We start from the raw sequence: 20,501 nt of genomic DNA, 5'->3' as shown, positions 1-20,501 counted from the left end.
GTTATTGCCCATCCTGGATGGCCAGTGTCGTTAAACATGGGGACTTACCTATCAGCTCTTTGCATTTCCAGGGAGCTTCATTCTAGATGAAAAAGTTTGAGCAAAAGAGACATCGTAATGTTTGAGCATGGCAGAATGTTTAATGCATTTGGAATGAGGACTGGAGGAGATCAGAGTTTCTGTTTCCTTATCTGTAAAATGGAGATAAAAAATACCATCTGTTCTAGCTTTCTTTATAGTCTTGTGAGGAGCTTTGAAATCTACATGTGAAGGAGCTTTGAAAACATAAAAGTGTTCATGAGATTTCAAAACAGTTTTAGTGAGAAAAAAAATCATCTATGTTTTAGTGCTGGGGAGTTCTGGGTTCAAAATTTAGCCTTACTTTCTACTAATTTTGTGACTTTTGCCAAATTACTTCATCTAGCTGAGCCTCAATTTCTTTTTCTCTTAAATGGTCATAAAAACATCCACCATGTAAGACTATAGTGGGGATTAAAATGTTAATAATTGGGGCACCTGGGTGGCTCGGTCCCTTGAGCCTCTGGCTCTTGACTTCCGCTCAGGTCATGAGCTCGTGGTTCATGGTTTCAAGCCCCACACCGGGGTCTGTGCTGACCAACGCAGAGCCTGCTTGGGATTCTCTCTCTCTGCCCCTCCCCCGACTCATGCATGTGCGCACGCTCTCGCTCTCTCTCTCTCAAAAATAAAATAAACATTAAAAAAATAAAAAATAAAATGTTGATAATACATGTAAAGGATCTGGTACATAGTAGAGTTTAATAAATGGTGGCCAATAGTGGCACATTAAGGGACTTGGTTGAGACACAATCCTCCAAAGATGATTGTTTTCCCCTTCAGTCAGCCTTTTACATTGAGGCAAAAAGAAAGAGTGACTTTAAAGCTGGTTGAAGGTCTGAATAAATACCCATGTGGTTCAAGAGACTGATGTCTTGATGTTCATTATCTAAGTATCTCTGGAAGAAAAATCTCCAAAGTTCATGAGATTTTAATATTTACTGAAGTATTTGTGAGTACCAGCCACACTGCAGGGTTTTGTGACAAGGATTTGCTATGATTATTCTGTCTCATTCACACACTCTCATCAGAATGGAGGCTCTTTTGATGGCGTGCACAGGAGACTGGCAGCGTATGCAGGAAGGTTTCCCATTGGTGTCCATGCAAGCAGATACTCCAGGCCCCAGGGAAACAGCCAAACAAGTGATACTGAGGGTCATGTAAGGTGATGCAAGAAGACTGTTCTGAGGTCCATGGTAACTGACAGCATCCTCATCGTCAGAACAGCAGAACAGCAAGTTCTTATTTGCTGGAGACACGAGGAGGCGGCTGATGGATGATTGCTGCTTTTTTGTCAGCAACTATGCATTTGTGATACAGAGGAACTATTGTCTATTTTAAAAGAGGAAAAAAAAAAAAACCCAACCGCACCATCCTTTCTCCATCTTCCCAACTTCCAGCTCGTATTTTTATTCTGGAAAAGCACTTTTAGTGCCCTCAGTTTTCTCACACCTCTTTCCAGGTAGAGCCAGCCTTTGGGAAGGTATTCTTTTCAGGGAGAAAGATTGCTCCCTCCTCTCCCTAGGGTTGGCAGAGTTTGTGTGGTGGTATCCTTCGTGGTGATATTTTGAAGCACCCCAGGCGTGTCATTTCACAGACAGTCTCAGGCAGAGAATGCCACGGGACCTGCCTTTGAACATGACTATCTTTGTTTGGGGTGGGGACGTGTGCTCAGCTCCATGTGAGGAGGAGAGAAAAAACAAAAACAAAAACGCCGCCCAAGTGCCATTTCAGTGAAAACCTAATTGGAAGAGGGTGAGATTGAGAGGGAGGAAGTGAGCAGACAGAGGCTGCAGAGAGTGGCCAGAGGAGGCATCATCTGAATGATCAGCAGTTCTGCGCAAAGAGCAGTGTGTGAGAGGGAATACCAGTGTCTCAGGTGTTTTTGTTTTTGTTTTTGCCTGAATAACTTTAGGTTGATTGCATCACCAAGCCATGCTTGAGTGTGGAATAGCAAAACCCCACCTAAGTAGGGAAAGTGCAGTTCAGTGAGATCATGCTCCAAGTTCATTTGCACAGATTCCATGATGGGCTCTTCTGAATCTGGCCACAGCTGTTGGCCCATTTTGCTAGGGCTTGACCCCTGAGTGGATCATTTATCTCCTTTCTGTTTCCAAGCCACAGGACACCATCTTTACCTCCAGCCAGTCTATACTTGTGGTCTTTGGGGAATATGTGGATGGAGAGTCTGGGTATAGAGGTTTCATGAACAAGCAGGAGAGACAGGTTGAAGGGCATCACTTTTTAGAATAGGAGGCTATGTGGACAGAGCATTTGCTAGGAGTCAGGAAACTGGATTTTAATCCTACCTTTGCCTGTACTAGCTATGTTGTTAGGCAAGTAATTTTATCTCTTAGAGACCCAGGTATAATAACTACTACACATCTACTATAAACCACACCAAAATTTTGTAAGGGTCAAATGAGATAGGGAGGAGAGCACTGAAAACCAAAGCTGCATTTTCCAAAATGATAGCCACTAGCTGCATGTGACTATTTGAATTTCAATTCATTAATATTCAATAAAATGAAAAGTTCAGTACCTCAGTCACACTAGCCACATTTCAAGTGCTCCATAGCCACATATGGCTGGTGAGTACCATATTAGACAACAAAGATATAGAACATTGGCGTTATCACAGAAAGTTTTATTGTACATCTCTGCCTCAGAACTCTAAGGTGTGATACCAAAGATGTAAAGGATGAAGTTAGAGGAGTGATAAATGCTGTCATAGTTGAGGATTCTTGGAAACAGACAAAACCTAGTCAAGTTAGTTGAAGTAAAACGAGGGATTTATTCGGCAAATTCAGGGTAAATGTATGGATCTCAAGAGCTGGAATCATAGCTAGGCTTCAAAAACAACTAGAAGCAATTCCTAGAAGCTTATCAGGAACTCAAGAAGCCACTCTCCTTCTCACTGTTTCTCTTTTTCTCTTGTCTTCCTTTCCCTGTAGCCACTTGTGCTGTGCTCTCTGTTTCTCTTTGTGTCAATGACTTTTTCCTTTCCTCTCCTTTTTCTTCCTCTCCCCCCCCCCCCCCCATTCTCCTTCCTTCCTCAATCTTCTCTCCTCCCTCCCCTCTCTGCAGACCAGCTTTCTTAACTGCACTGCATGTGGTCCAAATAGGGCTCAACCAGGCCCAGTTTTCATTGTTTCTCAGGGACAATGCCTAACAAAGGCTGGGTTCTGATCCCAGATTCCCAGGAGAGACATTAGCCCGTTTGGAATGATAGCCACCCCTGATCCAGTCAACTATATTTAGGAGGATGGGGTAGTGATTCTATGCTTCCTCAATAAAGGCAGTGGGGAGTAGGACAGATGCTGTAAAAAGGAGCATATATGGCATGGGGATGGGGCACTGACTAACATGTTCATGTTGACACCTTGGAGAGTTCATTAACCAATGACCACACAGGGAGGAGTTGCCAGAGATTTGACCAAGGCCATGAAGAAAAAGAGTTATTTGCGTGGTTTGAATCATCATCACAGATCCTTGGGGGTTTGGCGTACCCTCAACATCCTTATACTTGGATGGAAGTCGGTACTGCCAGAGCAAGGTGGAAATCAGATCTAAGCGTTTGTCATTTCTTAAATGCAAACTGTGTACTAGTAAGACCCTTTTCTCTTCAGCCTTTAGGAAGAAACATGAGGTTCTCTTGGAAACTATTCAAGAGGAAGATGGAAGGGGCCATTTAAAAGCGATTAAAACCTGCAGACCGCAAGACTGGGGCCAGAGGGCTGGCAGTGGAAAACCCTGCTGGGTTGTGACCTCTCACTGAAAAGTTCCAGGTGCCTTTTTGCTTCCTGCAAAAGAAAAGAAGAGAAGGAAAAGACCATGTCCATAGCCTTGAAGCAGGTGTTCAACAAGGACAAGACCTTCCGGCCCAAGAGGAAATTTGAACCTGGCACACAGAGGTTTGAGCTCCACAAACGGGCTCAGGCGTCCCTCAACTCAGGCGTGGACCTGAAGGCGGCCGTGCAGCTGCCCAGTGGGGAGGACCAGAACGACTGGGTGGCGGTGCACGTGGTGGACTTCTTCAATAGGATCAACCTCATCTATGGCACCATCTGTGAGTTCTGTACCGAGCAGACCTGCCCTGTGATGTCAGGGGGCCCCAAATATGAGTATCGCTGGCAGGATGACCTCAAGTACAAGAAGCCAACTGCCCTGCCAGCTCCCCAGTACATGAACCTCCTTATGGATTGGATCGAGGTCCAGATCAACAATGAGGACATATTTCCAACATGCGTGGGTAAGTCCATGACCAGCTTCTTGCTTATTTTGGTGCATCCCACCCAAGCTCAGAAAGTTTGCAGGGGCTTCTTCTAGGTCTGTCCTTGAATGCTGGGTGGCACCCTATCAGTGTTTCCCTAACATCCATCGTACTTGCAGTGTCTTTTTTCAGATCTAAGAACCTCCTTGAAATTAAAAAAAAAAAAAAATCATTTGTGGACTACTTACAATTATTTTGTGGACCTCAGCGGTATAGGTACCACATGCTAGAGAGCATTGCCTTGCTGAGATGTTAGATTTGATCTTGCTGGTTTCCTTAGGACTACATTCCAGACTCACCCAGTTAGCCATGTAGAATTTTCATTTTTTGGCTAATTAACTAAAGTTACATTAACTCTGGTGCATTTATTGGTATTCATCTCTCAGGTTAAGGAATCCCAGTGTGAGAATGCATGGATTTGTTTGGGGATCAAGCAAACAGGGGTTGGCATTCTGGGGAAATAAAAATCCTGGCATCTGTTCTTACCACTCCTGATCATTTGTTATTAATTCCAGGTTGTATTAGTAACTCTGGACCCATGTGTAGCTGCTAGACCCACTAGAACTTGAAATGCAAATGCTTTCATTTGTGTGGTGCTCTGAGCTATAAAACTCTTCAAGGGGAAGGACCAAACCTTATCTCCCTTTTATATTTCTTTATGCTGCTGATAATTGGATTTGCCATGCACCGACAGGCTGAATTTAAAGTTCAGGGGGTTTTTAGGCATCAGATTCAATAGGAATGAGCCACCTCCTATGTGTCTCCAGTGTCTAGCACAGTGCCCTGGAACTTTGTAGGCCCTCAGGAAATATTTGTGGAATGATTGAAAAAATACTTGTGCTCTTAGACAGTAGTATTAAAAAAGCTCTGAGATGGTTGGGATATAAAAGAAGCATTTGGAGCACATTGTTGAGATCACCTCTAGATGGGATGTGTGTATCCCCCCTGTGGTATATGGAAGTTGAGGTGGGGCGTATGGAAGTAATTAAGCTAAACCGGGGTGGGAGGGGAGTGTATAAATTGATTAGGGTGGTATGTGCATCTTGAAATATTCAGCACACACACCAATTTGCTCAGAATCACTGTATTGCCTTGACTTGCCCAGCTCTCTCATGCGCTTGCCCGATGCTGTCCCTTGCTAGGGAAGGAGGTGATGTGTGTGGTAATGCAAACTCCCTTGGCTCACCAGCACAGGAGGAAGAAGGCAAGGTTCAGAAACTCCCCTGGCCGTATCATAGGCACCTTGGAAGGGGTGGGAATTTCTTAGGTTCGTGGTTTTTGTACTTTCGCTGGCTGGCAGAGGCTTCTTTTTTTTTGCTAGGAGGAGTTTTCCCAACTGCCAATTCTCTGTGCAGAACATGTGATAGCAATAAAGATAAATAAATTTGGGCAATGATACCTCCTCTTTGTCTTTCCCCTTCTGTTTCTACTCCTTGATGCTTTGAACTCTGGGCACTTCTGCTGTCTCTGGCAGCTGTGATTACCACATAGAGTTGGTGACCAGAAATAACATCACAGAACCATGGTGTGTTACTTGAGAGTAAGGAAGCTTCTGGCAGTCTGCTTGGAAACTAGGACATAATAGATGGTTATAGACTTTCCTTGGAGGAAATCAGCAGATGCCGCCATATCCCCTAGAGTAATAGACTTTGCTGTCTTTTTCCAGACATTTCGTTAGCCATTCAGTGGGCTTGCAGACCATGCTCACCTCATCAGAGTCCTCTGTTGGCTCCAGAGTACATTGGCGTCCTGAGAGATCTTAACAGGCGCACCATGGTTTTCTTTCTTTCTTTCTTTTTTTTTTTTTTTTTTTGCCCATGGAAAATAAGTTTGGGAACTGCTGAATGAAACCAGTTTCTTTACTGCAGGACTTTTAATATGCTAATGTGCATTATAATTCTCCAAGAAAGGAATACTTTAGTGTGTAGTATTTCCTAATTTGAATGTGTATCTTTTTTTGCTTTTAATGAACACCATTAGCATCTTTTGAGAAATGTTTATCTATATAAGTTAGAGGGGTCAAACATTTGTTTGTATCAGAATTCTTTGGGCCTTCTGTTCAAAATACAAATTCTTTGCCCTTCCCCCTTAACAACTAAATTAGAATATCTTAGATGACACCTAAGAATCTGCACTTTCAGTAAGCACCCACCTCTCCTCTCTTTAACCGCCCAGAATGCTTTGCCTTCCCCCCAGAAACAGTCTATTTCTTACCTCTCTGGTTTTATCCTTCTTGTTTGGATGGAATTCCCCATCTTCTCTAACTAGTGAATTCGCACACCTCTGTGAAGCTTTTCACCCATCAGAATGCAGGCTCCTTAAAATTACGGAATATGTTTTGTTCACTTGAATATTCTAGCACAAAGTCCTGTCTTGGTGCCTTATAAATTGTTGAATGGATGGATGGGTGGATAGATGGATGGAAGAATGGAGTAAAAATGATCTTTACAAAGACCCAACATGTCTGTAGTGCTGGGGACCAAAAGTTAAATAGATCTGAATCCCTTTATCAGCATCCTTGGAATATCCTGCACCTTGCCTTCACAGAGTTTAGTTATCTCTTATTTTTCCAAGATGATATGTTAGGGGTCAGTAAAAACCACCACCATCTACCATTCACCTCGAAGGTCTTCATCAGCATCCTGCTCACCTCTACTATTTGCCCTTGTATAATATTGTTGCTATGTTTTGAAAAAAATTTATCTCTAGGAGCCACTTTCTCTGTTAGAATTCATTTCCTCCTCTTCTTCCTCCCCCTGATTCCAGCCCACTTTTCTTCTTTTTGATCTTTGTACTGCGGTGAGTCATTATCATGGAAATGATCAAGATGTCTGTCAGGATAAAGTAAAAGAAGAATTCTCTGCCAACAGCAGACCCTGGGTGGATGAGACATGGGGAGTTCTGCTTAGCATTACAGCTTTGAATCCCAGGCATATTTCTGTGTTCTTGCCTGGGAATTGGGAGGGGTTCAAACTTCACCTCCTCCCCACTGTGATCCAAGGAAATAGGACCGGAAAATACTGACAGATGTGAAGGCTTCACCCTCAGTTAGGTATTAAAGGATATAAACAGCTGTTGATCTCTACCATTGAAACATGAGGGAAAGAAAAGCTTTCATCGGTTCCTGGATCCTAGTTTAACTAGGATACCCAGACTATTTCGAAGTCGAGCTTTCTCAGTTGGGAGAATACCAAACAGATGTGGCTTCTTTGTGAACCAGAGTTTCTTTCACTCCCCCTCGATCCCCTTTAGCTTCCTTTGTTAAAAAGTCAACAGATGTCCCTGTTAAAGCTTCTAAGACAGCAGTAACTTCAGAAGCACAGGCCACCTCCTCTTCTTCCATTGTATCTCCTCAACCACTCTTAGAGATAACAACAGAAAAATAGCCACAGCCTTCTTTTTTATTCTGTTGCCTGTCTCGTTAACAATAATTTTTATGTTCTAGCCCCCAGCTTCTCTGTTCTTGTTATATAATAGGATGTAATATCTTAGTTCTGACACTAAGAAAAAAGTGAGTGGAAAACTTAGAGCTCCTCCAACTCATGTTTTTAAAAAGTCTCTGAACAGGAGGAATAAGAACATTTAAAAATTAATCACATGATCTCACCTACCTTTATGGTTTATATTAGATGGGTGTCAGGGAAGGAAAGGGAGAGAGGCGAAGGAGGGGACTCACATCTACTGAGCCTGCCAAGTGCCACTGTTAATCTTTAATTCTTGCAATAACTCAGTTAATTAAATATTCCATTTTACCAGTGAGGATGCTGACATTTCAACAACTTAAGGGGCTTTCCCAAGGCTGTACAGCTAATATGTCATTTAGAAGTGAGAATTTGGGGGGGGTGCCTGGGTGGTTTAGTCTGTTAAGGGTCCAACTCTTGATCTCAGTTCAAGTCTTGTTCTCACGGTCATGAGTTCAAGCCCCGCAGTGGGCTCTGTGCTGGGCGTGGAGCCTACTTAAAAAAAAGAAGAAGGAGAAGGGGAAAGGGAAGGAGAAGGAAGTCAGAGTTTGGGCTCAAGAGTAGACAAAAATCTATGTCCTTGTTTCCTACTACCATTCATAGTATGTATTATTATTTTGCAAGTTTTCCTTCACATGGCTAAAGATTTCTCAGTCAGTGGTTTTAGGAAGTTGTTTAGGATGGAGAAAATTTTAGAAACCCCAATTTTGTATTAACTTTTAAGGAAGTGATTTTTAGTTTTTGTTTTATTTTGTTTTTGTTTGTTCCTATTTAAAAAATCACCTCTGAAACGCCTTAAGTGTGTGCCCAAGCACTTTAACTGTTTCCATGTTCCATTCCAAGATTGGCAAAGGGATGACTTTGCCAATGCGTTTTGTGGGCCCACAATGACCTGTTACTGCCATTCATTCATTCATTCATTCATTCATTCAATAAATGTTTGTCAGGCACCTGCTCGGAAGCAAGCCCTATTTTAGGCACTAAGAGAGGAAAGCAGAGTTTATGTCCTTGAGCCTTTCCATAATGTCCAGAAGGTCTAGTTCCTCTGTAGGGTTTTCTGAAATGAGTAGTTTGCTCAGTGGTCAAGTGCACTGTGGGAATAGTCACATCCCTTTGGCAATCTTTCTCATGAGGCTGCAGCTGAGTTTCATTCTCTCTCAAAATATTGTGGCAGGAAACATGAGACTATAAAAATGTCCATAGGGAGAACTTTTCAGACACTAGGTGTCAGGGAATTGAGTTTATAATTAGCCTTTAAATTTTAACTTATTTTTTATTGCATGGCTCCCGCATTTTTTTTGTTTTGATATAAATCTGTATAACACTGGAAAGACAGAATGTACATCAACAAAATATATTTACGATGTGGTAGGACTAGCACTGGACTTGTAGACAGAGACTTAAATTTATTCAACTGCTCTGCCATTACAAGGTGTTATGTGACATTGGTAGACACATAACTTCTGAGCTTACATTTCTGTTTGTAAACTGATGATTGTAATTCGATCTCACGGGACTGTTGTAAGGATTAAATGAGGCAGTGTGAGTAAAAACACAGAGCCCAGAGCCCTAATCACCCATAAGAGGTGCTGGAAAAAACAAATGTGTTCATTGCTTTTCTCTCTCTGCATACATTTCTGCATAACTAACAAAAAATCCTGGAGACCACTAGGTGGTTTCTGAACAGTATCCCTAGAAAAATAAAATAAATGCATTGTAAAAGACTCAACAAGATTTTTAAAAGTTAGCAGTCTTCATTGCTGAATCGCTCTGTGATGGGGTTGTAAATACTACAGGTTGTCATCTCTCAAAGACTTTGGGAAATTTCATTGGTTTTTAAGGAGCTAGGTCAAATCCTGGTTTGGGGATGAACATGTAACTATTTAGGGAAGAAGACATTTGGTTGTGTCTTCTTGCTTGGTTTTCAGAAGACTGAGTACTAAACCTGCCCATGTGCAGTGTGAAACCAGCCAACCTCAGCAGAGGGTGGGCACAGGTTAGCTGGAGAAGAGGGGAGATAGCCTACTAGTCACATCTAGGATCAGCTACTCATTAAAATCAGTGTTGGGCAAGGTTACCTGGATTTGATCTCTCAAGAGGATGGGGAACGGGTTCTCAGGCAGCTTAGTGCCAAGAATGGAGCCCCCATTCACAAGGTAGCCTTGTGAACTAGCAAGTTTTCCCAAGGCTCTGGAAACATGATTTGCCTTTGGGATCTGAGAAACTGTTTGGCTTTCTAAGAATTTGCAACATCTTGTGTCTGTGATATTCATATCCCAGAATCAACACCACCCTTGATTTCTCCCTGCCTGTTGCATCACATGTTAAATCCTCTCTGGAAAAAGTCCTAAGACAAACCCAATAGTCACAGCAAGGGATGTGAAAATAGACAGGGCCCTGAATCTGATACAAATTGTACAAGGTCCTTACTGATGGGAACTCCAAGGTTCTGCTCTTTTTTAAGAACTTGCCTCTTCTAGATTCTGATGCTACCCAAGTTTGTTCAGTTGTATATTCATGGAAGATATACAGACACAGCTGAATCCACTCTTTCCTACCCCCTCTGGCTACTGGAGAATTGATGGTCCATTGTGGATGGTCACAATTCCCTGCCTTGTTAACGCAATACTACAGTGGCTTGGTGGCTCAGTTAATGAGGACAGTGTTGAATAACCACCCCCACTTAACAAACCCCAAGAGATAGCTCTGAAAAATAGTGAGTGCTAAGAAGCAGAAAGGAAGAGAAGCAGATACAGGTAGCTCAGAGGGCCTGAAGACTGCCCTGTAAGGTAAGGCTAATCACCTGCTGTCCCAACCTGCACTGAATTCTCCATTACCAGTGCTATGTAATTTTAATGGGCCATATCTCAGGTGACAGGTTGTTACATCTCAGCATCAGCTGGGAAGGGAAAAGGGATATGTGATATTCAGTGGAAAACAGAGATGAAAAACAAAAGTTGTACTGGGGTGGGGGTGGGGCATCTGCAGCTTTAACTAGGTTGGTGATTGTAGACATGGTGTCCTTCCTTAGTCAACAAAGGCTGCACTGTGGAGGTCAGTGCTGCACGGGCCCACTCAGAGCCATGCTGTAAGGGATATGGAGTTGGAGGGAACAGTTGTACAAGCCACTTGAAGTGAGGAGGACACCCACATACTGGTTCTGGAATTCCCAACTGATTTCTAAAGAGAGCACAGGTTTACCTGAGTAGGGGCATCCGCACAGCCCTGACACCAGAGGCCTCCAGCTCTACCCTCCTGACCAGTGCTCTGAACTCCCTTTACGTAGGGTATAGATTCTTAAATAATGCCATTTTGAAGGGAGATAAAATGATGTGCCTGCCTCAGATCCCCATGTGTGGAGAATGATTCACTGGCTTTTCCTTTAAAATAACTTACAGGTCTAGGGGCGTGTGTTGTCTTCTGGAGACAGGACCTTTTTTGTCATTTTATCTTTAAAAACTCATGCTAAATGCATAGTCTTAAGTGATAATTCTATCCATGTTTTCCTTCACATAATCATTTTTTTCCATTAAGTTTTCTTCTAGTAGGATGGATGCTCTGGGAAAATGAGCCAGTTTGAAGCAGGGAGTAGGGGGGCAGTAAAAAGCAACAAAAGCATTAGTGTCTGTTCAGACGTGACTTTGAATCCCAGTTATCAACTTTTACTAGCAGAATTTCAGTCTCTCTAAGTTTATTTTTTCATCTATAAAATGCATCTTCAGTACCTACTTCTTGGGATTATTGAAGGTATTAAATAACATGCTACCTTTCAAACACTCTGCTCAGCGTCAGATATGCTTTAAATGTTAGTTCCCTCAGTATCACACAGTATCAATGTGATGAAATAGACTCATCAGGTAAATTGAGGTAAAAAAGAGCCTCGGATAAAAATCAAGCATTATAGGGGTGCCTGGATAGCTCAGTCGGTTAAGCGTCCGACTTCGGCTCAGGTCATGATATCGCGGTTCATGGGTTCAAGCCCCGTGTCGGGCTCTGTGCTGACAGCTCAGAGTCTGGAGCCCATTTCACATTCTGTGTCTTCCTCTCTCTCTACCCTTCCCCTGCTTGCACTCTGTCTCTGTCTCTCAAAAATGAATAAACATTAAAAAATTTTTTTAAACCTATCAGGCATTATATCAAGCATTTGACTGTGGAGTCGATCATCCATGTTGCCTTCCTCTTTTGCTACATCTCATGGAACCAGTGGAAAAAAGGGCAAACTTTTATGGGATGAGATTAAGTTTGCTTGGCCTTGACAGCCAGAAGCAGGAACAGGTCCACAATGGAACTTCAGAAGATCCTTCACATGCATGGCATATGTGGCCTGCACCTAGCTGATTCCACCTTCTTGTTTCCACTACAGGATACAGCATTCCACATAACACTCTGCACTAAGTAGACACCTGGAGAACAAATTACTACGACACAGGTATAGATTGATTGGCCACTGCCATACAGTTCATATTGCAGAACAGATGTATCCCTGAAAAATGTGAAGGAGTTGAATTTTTTGTTACTTGGCTAATATTTTCATTTCTCAGAGAATGTTCAATATTTAAAGAAAGCTTGTCAAAGAATCCCTTTATGGGGCACCTGGGTGGCTCTGTCGGTTAAGTGTCCGACTTCAGCTCAGGTCACGATCTCGCGGTCCTTGAGTTCGAGCCCCGCATCGGGCTCTGGGCTGATGGCTCAGAGCCTGGAGCCTGCTTCCGATTCTGTGTCTCCCTCTCTCTCTGCCCCTCCCCCGTTCATGCTCTGTCTCTCTCTGTCTCAAAAATAAATAAAACGTTTAAAAAAAAATCGCTTTATTAGGTGAATACCTCTTTAGCGATGTGTCTGATTGATTCTCAGTGCATGCCTCTAGAAGTTAAAGTGTTTGTCTTTGTGGAGACTCAAACTGAATTGTTAGTTTTCTCACAGGAAAAGGAGGCATCGTTCTTGAAAAGAAGCAATAGGCTTTTGGTGTTTCTACATCATTCAGCCCAGGTTCTCAAGAACAGAGAGCATGGATGATTTGAGGGGGAAACTGTAGCCAACTGTAGAGTGTTTGTTTTGTTGCCCGCTCCCTGAGTCATATCATCCAGGAAACTTCCAGAAAAGAGAGGCTGAAGTGTGGGAGCCCTAATGCTTGCAGCCCATTGGAGCCTCAACATCTGGGGACCAGCAAGCATTATTTGTGGATGACTTCCTTCAGCATCACCTTGGTTGCTGGGCCCATCTGAGGAGTCCTATGAGGAATCTTTCAAGGAGCAGAGGGAAGGCAGTTGTTGAATACTGGGGATTTGCCTGGTATGGCCTCTTATCAAATATAAACCACTCATATTTTGCCATCCCAGAGTAGGGAAGAAAAAGCGGGTAGCTGAGGGAGTCTGTCTTCCCAGGTCTTGGAAGACGAAATGGGAGCAAATATGTTAATGACATACCGAGAAACTGTCTTTGGACAGGAACTGTCAAAATACATGGGACGTGTTTTGATGGCTTTATTTTTGTTTTCCAAAAATAGTGTAGAATTAGTGGCTGATTGTCAGTCCAGGTTCAAATCTGTTCCTGTCTTTGTGGACTGTGTGACTTGGCAAGCCCTGAACCTCTCTGAGCTGTTTCCTCATCTGGAAAATGGGGGTGGGTAATGATAATATCCACTTTGTAAGGTTATGAGAATTAAGTGTCATAACGCACATGAAGCTCTTAGTGAGTTCCCGGTAGAGAGTTAAGTGCTGAATAAATTTGAGCTTTATTTCCTTTTCATAGTAATATAAAAAGGGAAGGCTTGTGATTTATTGGAGTTTCTAATGCCTGATTACAGAGGAGAATTTCTCCTGCTGCATTCTCTCCACATTTCTATCTGAAGTAAAATTGAGAGAAGTTATCAATGACAATTACAATAGTTACCTTGAAAAAAATAATTTTTATGGATCTCAGTTAATAATCAAAACTTGAACAACAGCTGAAAGTAATAGATTCCATTTTAAACGTGGGGCAGGAATTCCAAAGTTTAAAATACAGCCATAGTAATATTAACGAACATGTATTACCTATTCTGGGCCAAGCACTGTGCTAAATTCTTTCCATATATTTTTTTCTAGACCTCACAGAGGTTCTGGTTGACTATTATTATTATCCCTATTTTGAAATGAGGCACCTGAGATGACTCTCTCTCTCCCCAAAGTATGGGGAGAGCTGGAAAGTCAAACAGGGATGGTGAAGCAAGCAAGTAATAACAAAAGGTGCCAGCCACTGTGCCCCTCAGGTTGGACACAAGGACGGGGGGGGAGCCAGGGCTGCTCAGCAGGAATTGGGAGCACAGAGCAAAGACCTGGTCCATAAACAGTGGAGCCAAGAAAATGAGTAGGTAAGTCCACGGGCACCTGGGTGGCTCACTTGGTTAAGCATCTGGCTCTTGATTTTGGCTCAGGTCATGAGCTCAAGGTTCATGGGATCCAGCCCCAGGTCATCGGGCTCTGTGCTGACAGTTCGGAGCCTGCTTGGGATTCTTTCTCCTTCTCTCTCTGCCCCTCCCCCACTTTCTCTCTCTCCCTCCCTCTCTCTGTCTCTCTCCCCCAAAATAAATAAAAATTTAAAAAATTTAATAAAAAATAAAATAAAAGAAGATGAGCCCAAAGGAGAGAGGGCAAGGAAAAGCCCCTGGGCTTCTGCTCTCCTCCACTCTCCCGCCAGTACTTCCCCTTGTCTTTGCGAAAGAGCCTGGGAAACATGGTGCAAAGCATAGGGAATGGATCTGAGAACAAATAGGCAAGTGATTGGCTCATGGAGAAAACAGATAAATAACAAATAAATGGATGATATGATTTTAGGTAGTGATAAGTTCTATGGAGACAGCTAAAGTTGGGACACGGTATTGGGATGCTGCAAGATTTAAATGAGATAGATGTACAGCAGTGCTTCTCAATTTTTTTTTTTTTTGGTCTCTTAAAAATTATTACAAATTCCAAAGGCCTTTTGTTTGCAATGGTTACATCTATCAATAGTTACCATTTTAGAAATTATAAGCAGGAAGGCTTACAAATATGTATTCATTTTTTTTAATTTTTTTTAACATTTATTTTAAATATGTATTCATTGAAAAAAGATAATAAACTCATCACATACTAACATATAAAACATCTTTCATGAAAAATAACATTTCCCAAAACAAAAAAATTTGAGTAAGAAGAGTGGCGTTGTGGTTTTTGGGTTTTGGTTTTGTTTTGTTTTTTTGTTTTCTTGGTAAATCACTTTAATGTCTGTTGAGAAGACAGCTGGCCTCCCTTATCTGGTTCTGCATTTTGATCTATTGTGAGAGGTTGTTTTAAATTCAAGTCCAGGGTCACAGATAAATAGTTGGAAATGCAGTGGCTTTGTGTACCCCTGGCAAGACCCCCCATGAAAGAACCTCCAGGGTCCTTACAATACTTTGAAAACCACTGATACAGGTAAAGCAATGGGGAGGCCAGTCCTTTGCACCTACTAGGCACTTGAAATTGTGGTTGAATGAGTGCAAGTTAAAATTGCATTGAGGGTTTGCTGTCCCTTGTGATAATGGTGATTGATACTGGTGACATCGTGATAGTATAAACCAGTTAGATAACACTGTTCCTAGGGCCCCATTGATCAGTAGGTCATAAGCTTTGTGGTATTTACAGAAATACTGATGGTATTTCACTTCCATGGGCTCAGTTGCGTAGTCTCCCTCTCACATACTTTTGTAGGACCACCAAAAGAAAGATGCTAATTACTCTCTGGAAAAAAAAAAATGAACCCTGTTTTCTTTAGTATTGTGTTCACACCAACCTAATGAGCTACTCCAGACTAGACACTTAATTGGTAGTTCTTGATGCGCACATAGGAAGTATTTTAAAATTTGAATGGAATTGCTGTGACATAATTATTGTGCCATACGATTGAATAGCCGGTGGTAGACTACCACCAGTTATTCACCTTGCAAATTTTATGCAACAAGTTTTCAAGTCCAGGGTAGTGTTTTGTCTGAATCTGAGAGGTCATGAATTTCTTCTCCCATCAACTGGCACTCATTCTTATATTCTTACAGAATGCCAACATTAGCCAACGCCTAAGTAGTATTTGTAAGCTATTATGGAAAAGAAATTGATTGAATGATTTAGAAAATATTTGCTCTTTTGGATTATCTGTGACCTGCTCTTTCCATCAGCATAGATAATTGAATTCAGCCTTAACTGAGCCCCGTGACAAAGGAGACAACCATTAGTCAGGTTTAGGTAGACATGACCCCATTGCTTCAACCTGCAAATGGGCAGATAAGTGTTACCGTCTGCGGACGGACTAATTTTTAAATGAACTTTATAAAATATCTTATGCAGAAGGAAATGTGTTTCATTGCTTTGTCAGAGGCAAATCTCACATCTGCCTTTCTGAGCAGATTGTGTCATATCTAGCTTTGATGTTATGCAGTTGCCATAATGATGTGTACCATTTACTGATCATCTACTATGTAAGTTAATTGCTTTACAAAGTTCACTTGGGTTTAATAACCTTTTTTAGAAAGATGTTTTTTACCTTTTTTCCAAATAAGGAGGCAGTCTCAGAGAAGCACAGGTCACACAGCCTGTAAAGACCTGTAGTAATTTTCTTGACTCCACTGTGTTTTTTCACTATGCCAGGGACCTCTGTGACATGCACGTATGAGGCATGTGCATGCACGCCTTTGCATAAACCCACAGACACAAATATATTCAAAGACTGAGTGAGAGAGGAAAAAAGTGAAAGGATAATTTGAAGATGCAAAAAGTTTGGCTTCTCTGTAACACCAAAGCATGAGGCCTTTGCAGAAGAAATCTCGTATGGATGAAGTAAGGTATTTCAAGTCATGGCTTTGATACTTTCTCACTGTGCCTTGACTACTGGGATTTTGACACACAGTGTGCTGCAGCTTGGAAGATTGATGCCAGTCGGGCAAACTTCCCATTAATTAATAAGGTGAAACAGATGTTTCAGTGATTTGCATGTGTGTGGTGAGGGTTGATTGTGTGTGTGTGTGTGTGTGTGTGTGTGTGTGTGTGTGTGTGTAAGATTAAATCTCACTGGTTATAAAGAAGAGGAAAAAAATAAAAGGATGTGAGGGCATGCCACCTTGCTATATTTAGTGCCCTGTAGTTTCACACTGCATCCCTGAGCAGACCAATATAATACAGTCTTCAGTTTTCAGTCTCATGAGCGCTGCGCCTGTGGCTCCCTCTGCCTCCTCTTTTTTTTTTCCTTTGTTGTTAACCCTGTTTTCTCTGCTGTAATGCTAGAGGACCTGGGTCATAAGGTAGCTATGAGGTCTTAGGAGACTACATAGCTTGGCATGTAGAAAATGCTTGATAAATATCAACTAACGTGGTTCCTGATAATATTGTCTTTACCGTATATGTGCAAAGTAGTTGCTGTGTCTTTCTCCCACAGAAGAAGCTGCACATGCCAATTAATAAATAATTGAGGCTCCCAGAACTAAAGACCCTGGAGGCCTTAAGACCCTCGACAGGCAGGGTCAGAAGCAGGTTTCTGAACTTCCTGCAGAGGTGGACTTTTCAGCCATGGTTTCTCAGTCACCCCCTCAGACAGTTGACCCTTCAGGGCCCATGAAATTGTTTTTAGACCTAAAACATGTTGACTGTTAAAATAGCCATGGAATTTGACTGCCTTTATCAGTCTATGATGACTCACGGGGCTGATTGGACCTGATGTTATTTCAGGTGTCACAGGTATATGTTTCACCTCCTGCAGCTCCCTGGCCTCCCCGCGTTGCTATCCAGCAGCTGGCCTTTGAGCAAGGACCACGGGGGCACTCTGTCAGCTCATGAGAAATACGACCAAAAGCAGGGCTCAAGTTTTTCAGATATAATAGGGTAGCCCTTTCCAAGACCGTTTGAAAAGGGGATGTTATCAAAGTGAACCTTTTAAACTATCCAAAATTGATCTATACGGACAGGTTTCTTGAAAAAGCTAGATTTGAGAACTAGGTTCGGGGTTATTAATTCAACAGCTATTTATTAAACACCTCCATATTCCAAGTACTGTATTCATCAGTGGGATACATGCCTACCTCTCAGGGTCTCCTCCACACCCCTAAGAGCCAACAGTTGGAGCATTTCACCCACCAGAGGCTCTGTCTTCCCAGGTTTTAGTGACTGGCTGGACTCTACTAATGTTATTTATCAGGCTGACCCCACACTTCCAAATTCCAAGACCAGGAAGTGAATTCTTTCCCGGAGTTCTACCTTGTACCCCAGTTACAGACTGGCATCTCACCTGTCTGCCCAGTTGTGCCCATATTGGAGTCACTTTGGGTGTCCAGGCTGATCACAGGATCCACACTGCCTGATGCCATCCCCTCCCATGCTGACCGCTGGCCAGCCCCTGGTTCCTGTGCCACAGCACTCTGCCATCTGCTGCCGCTCCATGGGCTGCCTCCCGCTAAATTTGCCCCAAGCACCTGCCTCATCCTCACAGATCTCTCGGGGGTCCTAAACCTCATGCTGCTGAAGAGGGCATCCTACCATCAACTTAGCAGAAGCTCTGAAGCCAGACACAGCTTCAGGCTGGGCACTGTGCTTTGAGCAGGGAGCAACTGAGGCTCGCAAGCTGGGCAGGAATGGGCCTCTGAATCAAGCTTCCTTTAGCTGACACCGCTCAGGCTTTTTCTTTTTCATTTGTTTTAATGTTTATTTATTTTTGAGAGAGAGAGAGAGAGCAGGGGAGGGGCAGAGAGAGGGAGACACAGAAGCTGAAGCGGGCTCCAGGCTCTGAGCTGTCAGCATAGAGCCTAATGCTGGGCTCGAACTCACGAACCATGAGAGCACTGTCTGAGCCGAAGTCAGACGCTTAACCCACTGAGCCACCCAAGTGCCCCCTGCTCAGGCTTTTTCTAAGGTTAAAACTCTGCTCCTCTGCCGGAGCTGAAGTGTAGTAAAAGACTGAGTGGCTAAGAGATGGTGCCGCCCCTTCTTTTTTTTTTTTTTTTAATTTTTTTTTTACATTTATTTATTTTTGAGAGACAGAGTGAGAGTGGGGGAGGGGCAGATAGAGAGGGAGACACAGGATCGGAAGCAGGCTGCAGGCTCTGAGGTGTCAGCACAGAGCCTGATGTCCAGCTCGAACCCACAGACCATGAGATCATGACCTGAGCTGGTTGGATGCTCAACCGACTGAGCCACCCAGGCACCCCGGTGCAACCCCTTCTTTACAAGACTTCCTCGTGCTCTCAGCTGTTATGCTATTATGTTACTGCTACGGCTGCCTGTGAATGTGGCATCCAACAGGCAAATTCACTTGTGTCACGGTGTCTTAATGGTATTGCAATGAAATAAGAAAAGGAAAAATGCCTCTGACATATTGCATGGGAGGGCCTTATCAAGACGCTCCATTCATCTACTCCAGCATCCATCTCCTTAATTTAAGAAATAGCAATGTGATTTCTGTTCTTCCACAGCTTCTAGATGTGTTTTTGTTTTCAGTGGGCTTTAACGAAGTCATTATCCCATGCTTTAAGAAAAAGCCTCCGGGGGGCCTGGGTGGCTCACTCGGTTGGGCATCCAACTTTGGCTCAGGTCATGATCTCGTGGTTTGTGAGTTTAAACCCTGCATCAGGCTCTGTGCTGACAGCTCAGAGCCTGACGCGGGGCTCGAACTCACGGACCACGAGATCGTGACCTGGCTGAAGTAGGACACTTAACCGACTGCGCCACCTAGGCGCCCCTCCAATATATTGTTTTAAATTACATGATTAAAAAAAAAACTAAAAGCTAAAGTCTTTTTTCCTTGGAGAATAAGCAGTTTCAGATAGAAGACAGGCAGATATTTCCCTAAGGATGATTCTCCCTCTACTGCATAGTTCACTGCTTATAGATAATGCTTGTGACAAATGGAGGATGCATCAGTGGATTTCAGAAGGAAGGGATCTGGTGACAGTGTTATGCACATTGTAATGGTTAAAGGGAGATTTTTATCAGAAATGACTATTGGTTTTTTCCCCCATCATATGGATCATAGTTGTCAATGATTAGTAGATAAATAGGTTGCATATAAATAAATACACAAATCTGATAAGAGAGCCATGGCCCCTTAACTGGCTAGTGTCCAATAAAATAAGACAGTTGTCCCAGTGCTGTTAGCAAGGGCTTGAAACTCATAAAGAGGACTAAAGTCAACAAATACCTTTATAATTATATTTTCTTCCTAATATACACAATTTACAAATATGTACAAATATACAAAATACAAATGCACACACACACACACACACACACACACAAAGTCTGCAAAGGGGGAGCTCAGAAGTGATATTTAAGGTGAGTCTGGATGGCGAGTGGGATTCAACAATGGTGAGAGGGGAGGGGAGGGGGATGGTTTGGTCAGAAGGAGAGAGCCATGTGTGTGGAGGCTCTCAGGTGAGAAAAGTGTGAGTGTGAGTGCAGATGTGAGTGCCGCATAGTGTGTGAGGCAGGAGTGACACAGGATGAGTTCACAGGGGCAGCAGGGCCTTGGAGGCCATGCACGAGAACACAGAGGTCCTGAGAAGAACTCTGAGCTTTATTCTGTGGTCTTAGGAAGCCTCTGAAAACAGATACGTGAATGGTGAGACTTGAATGTTAAAAGAATTTCCCTGGCCACAAGCCAGGGAGAGTGAAGGATGGATGCATGGAAACCAGCCGGGAGCCCATTGCAGTGGTCCAGAT

The 20,501-nt window shown here is 42.9% G+C and overlaps 1 protein-coding gene across 9 annotated transcripts in view; it reads left to right on the top strand.

Annotated features, from left to right (window-relative positions):
- The window catches only part of MOB3B (MOB kinase activator 3B), a 221,331-nt gene that overhangs the window by 75,384 nt on the left and 125,446 nt on the right, over positions 1-20,501 (top strand). For all 9 annotated transcript variants that reach the window (XM_040481428.1, XM_040481425.1, XM_040481423.1 and 6 more), the window contains exon 2: positions 3,705-4,327. In XM_040481428.1, coding sequence (XP_040337362.1) covers positions 3,910-4,327 — 418 coding nt within the window. In that variant the 5' untranslated portion in view covers positions 3,705-3,909. The remainder of the gene's footprint in view (positions 1-3,704; positions 4,328-20,501) is intronic.

This window comes from Herpailurus yagouaroundi, unplaced genomic scaffold (genome assembly GCF_014898765.1).
Source record: "Herpailurus yagouaroundi ecotype Mexico unplaced genomic scaffold, PumYag 160, whole genome shotgun sequence".
Taxonomy (NCBI): Eukaryota; Metazoa; Chordata; class Mammalia; order Carnivora; family Felidae; genus Herpailurus; species Herpailurus yagouaroundi.
This window is presented reverse-complemented; position numbering and strand designations above follow the sequence as displayed.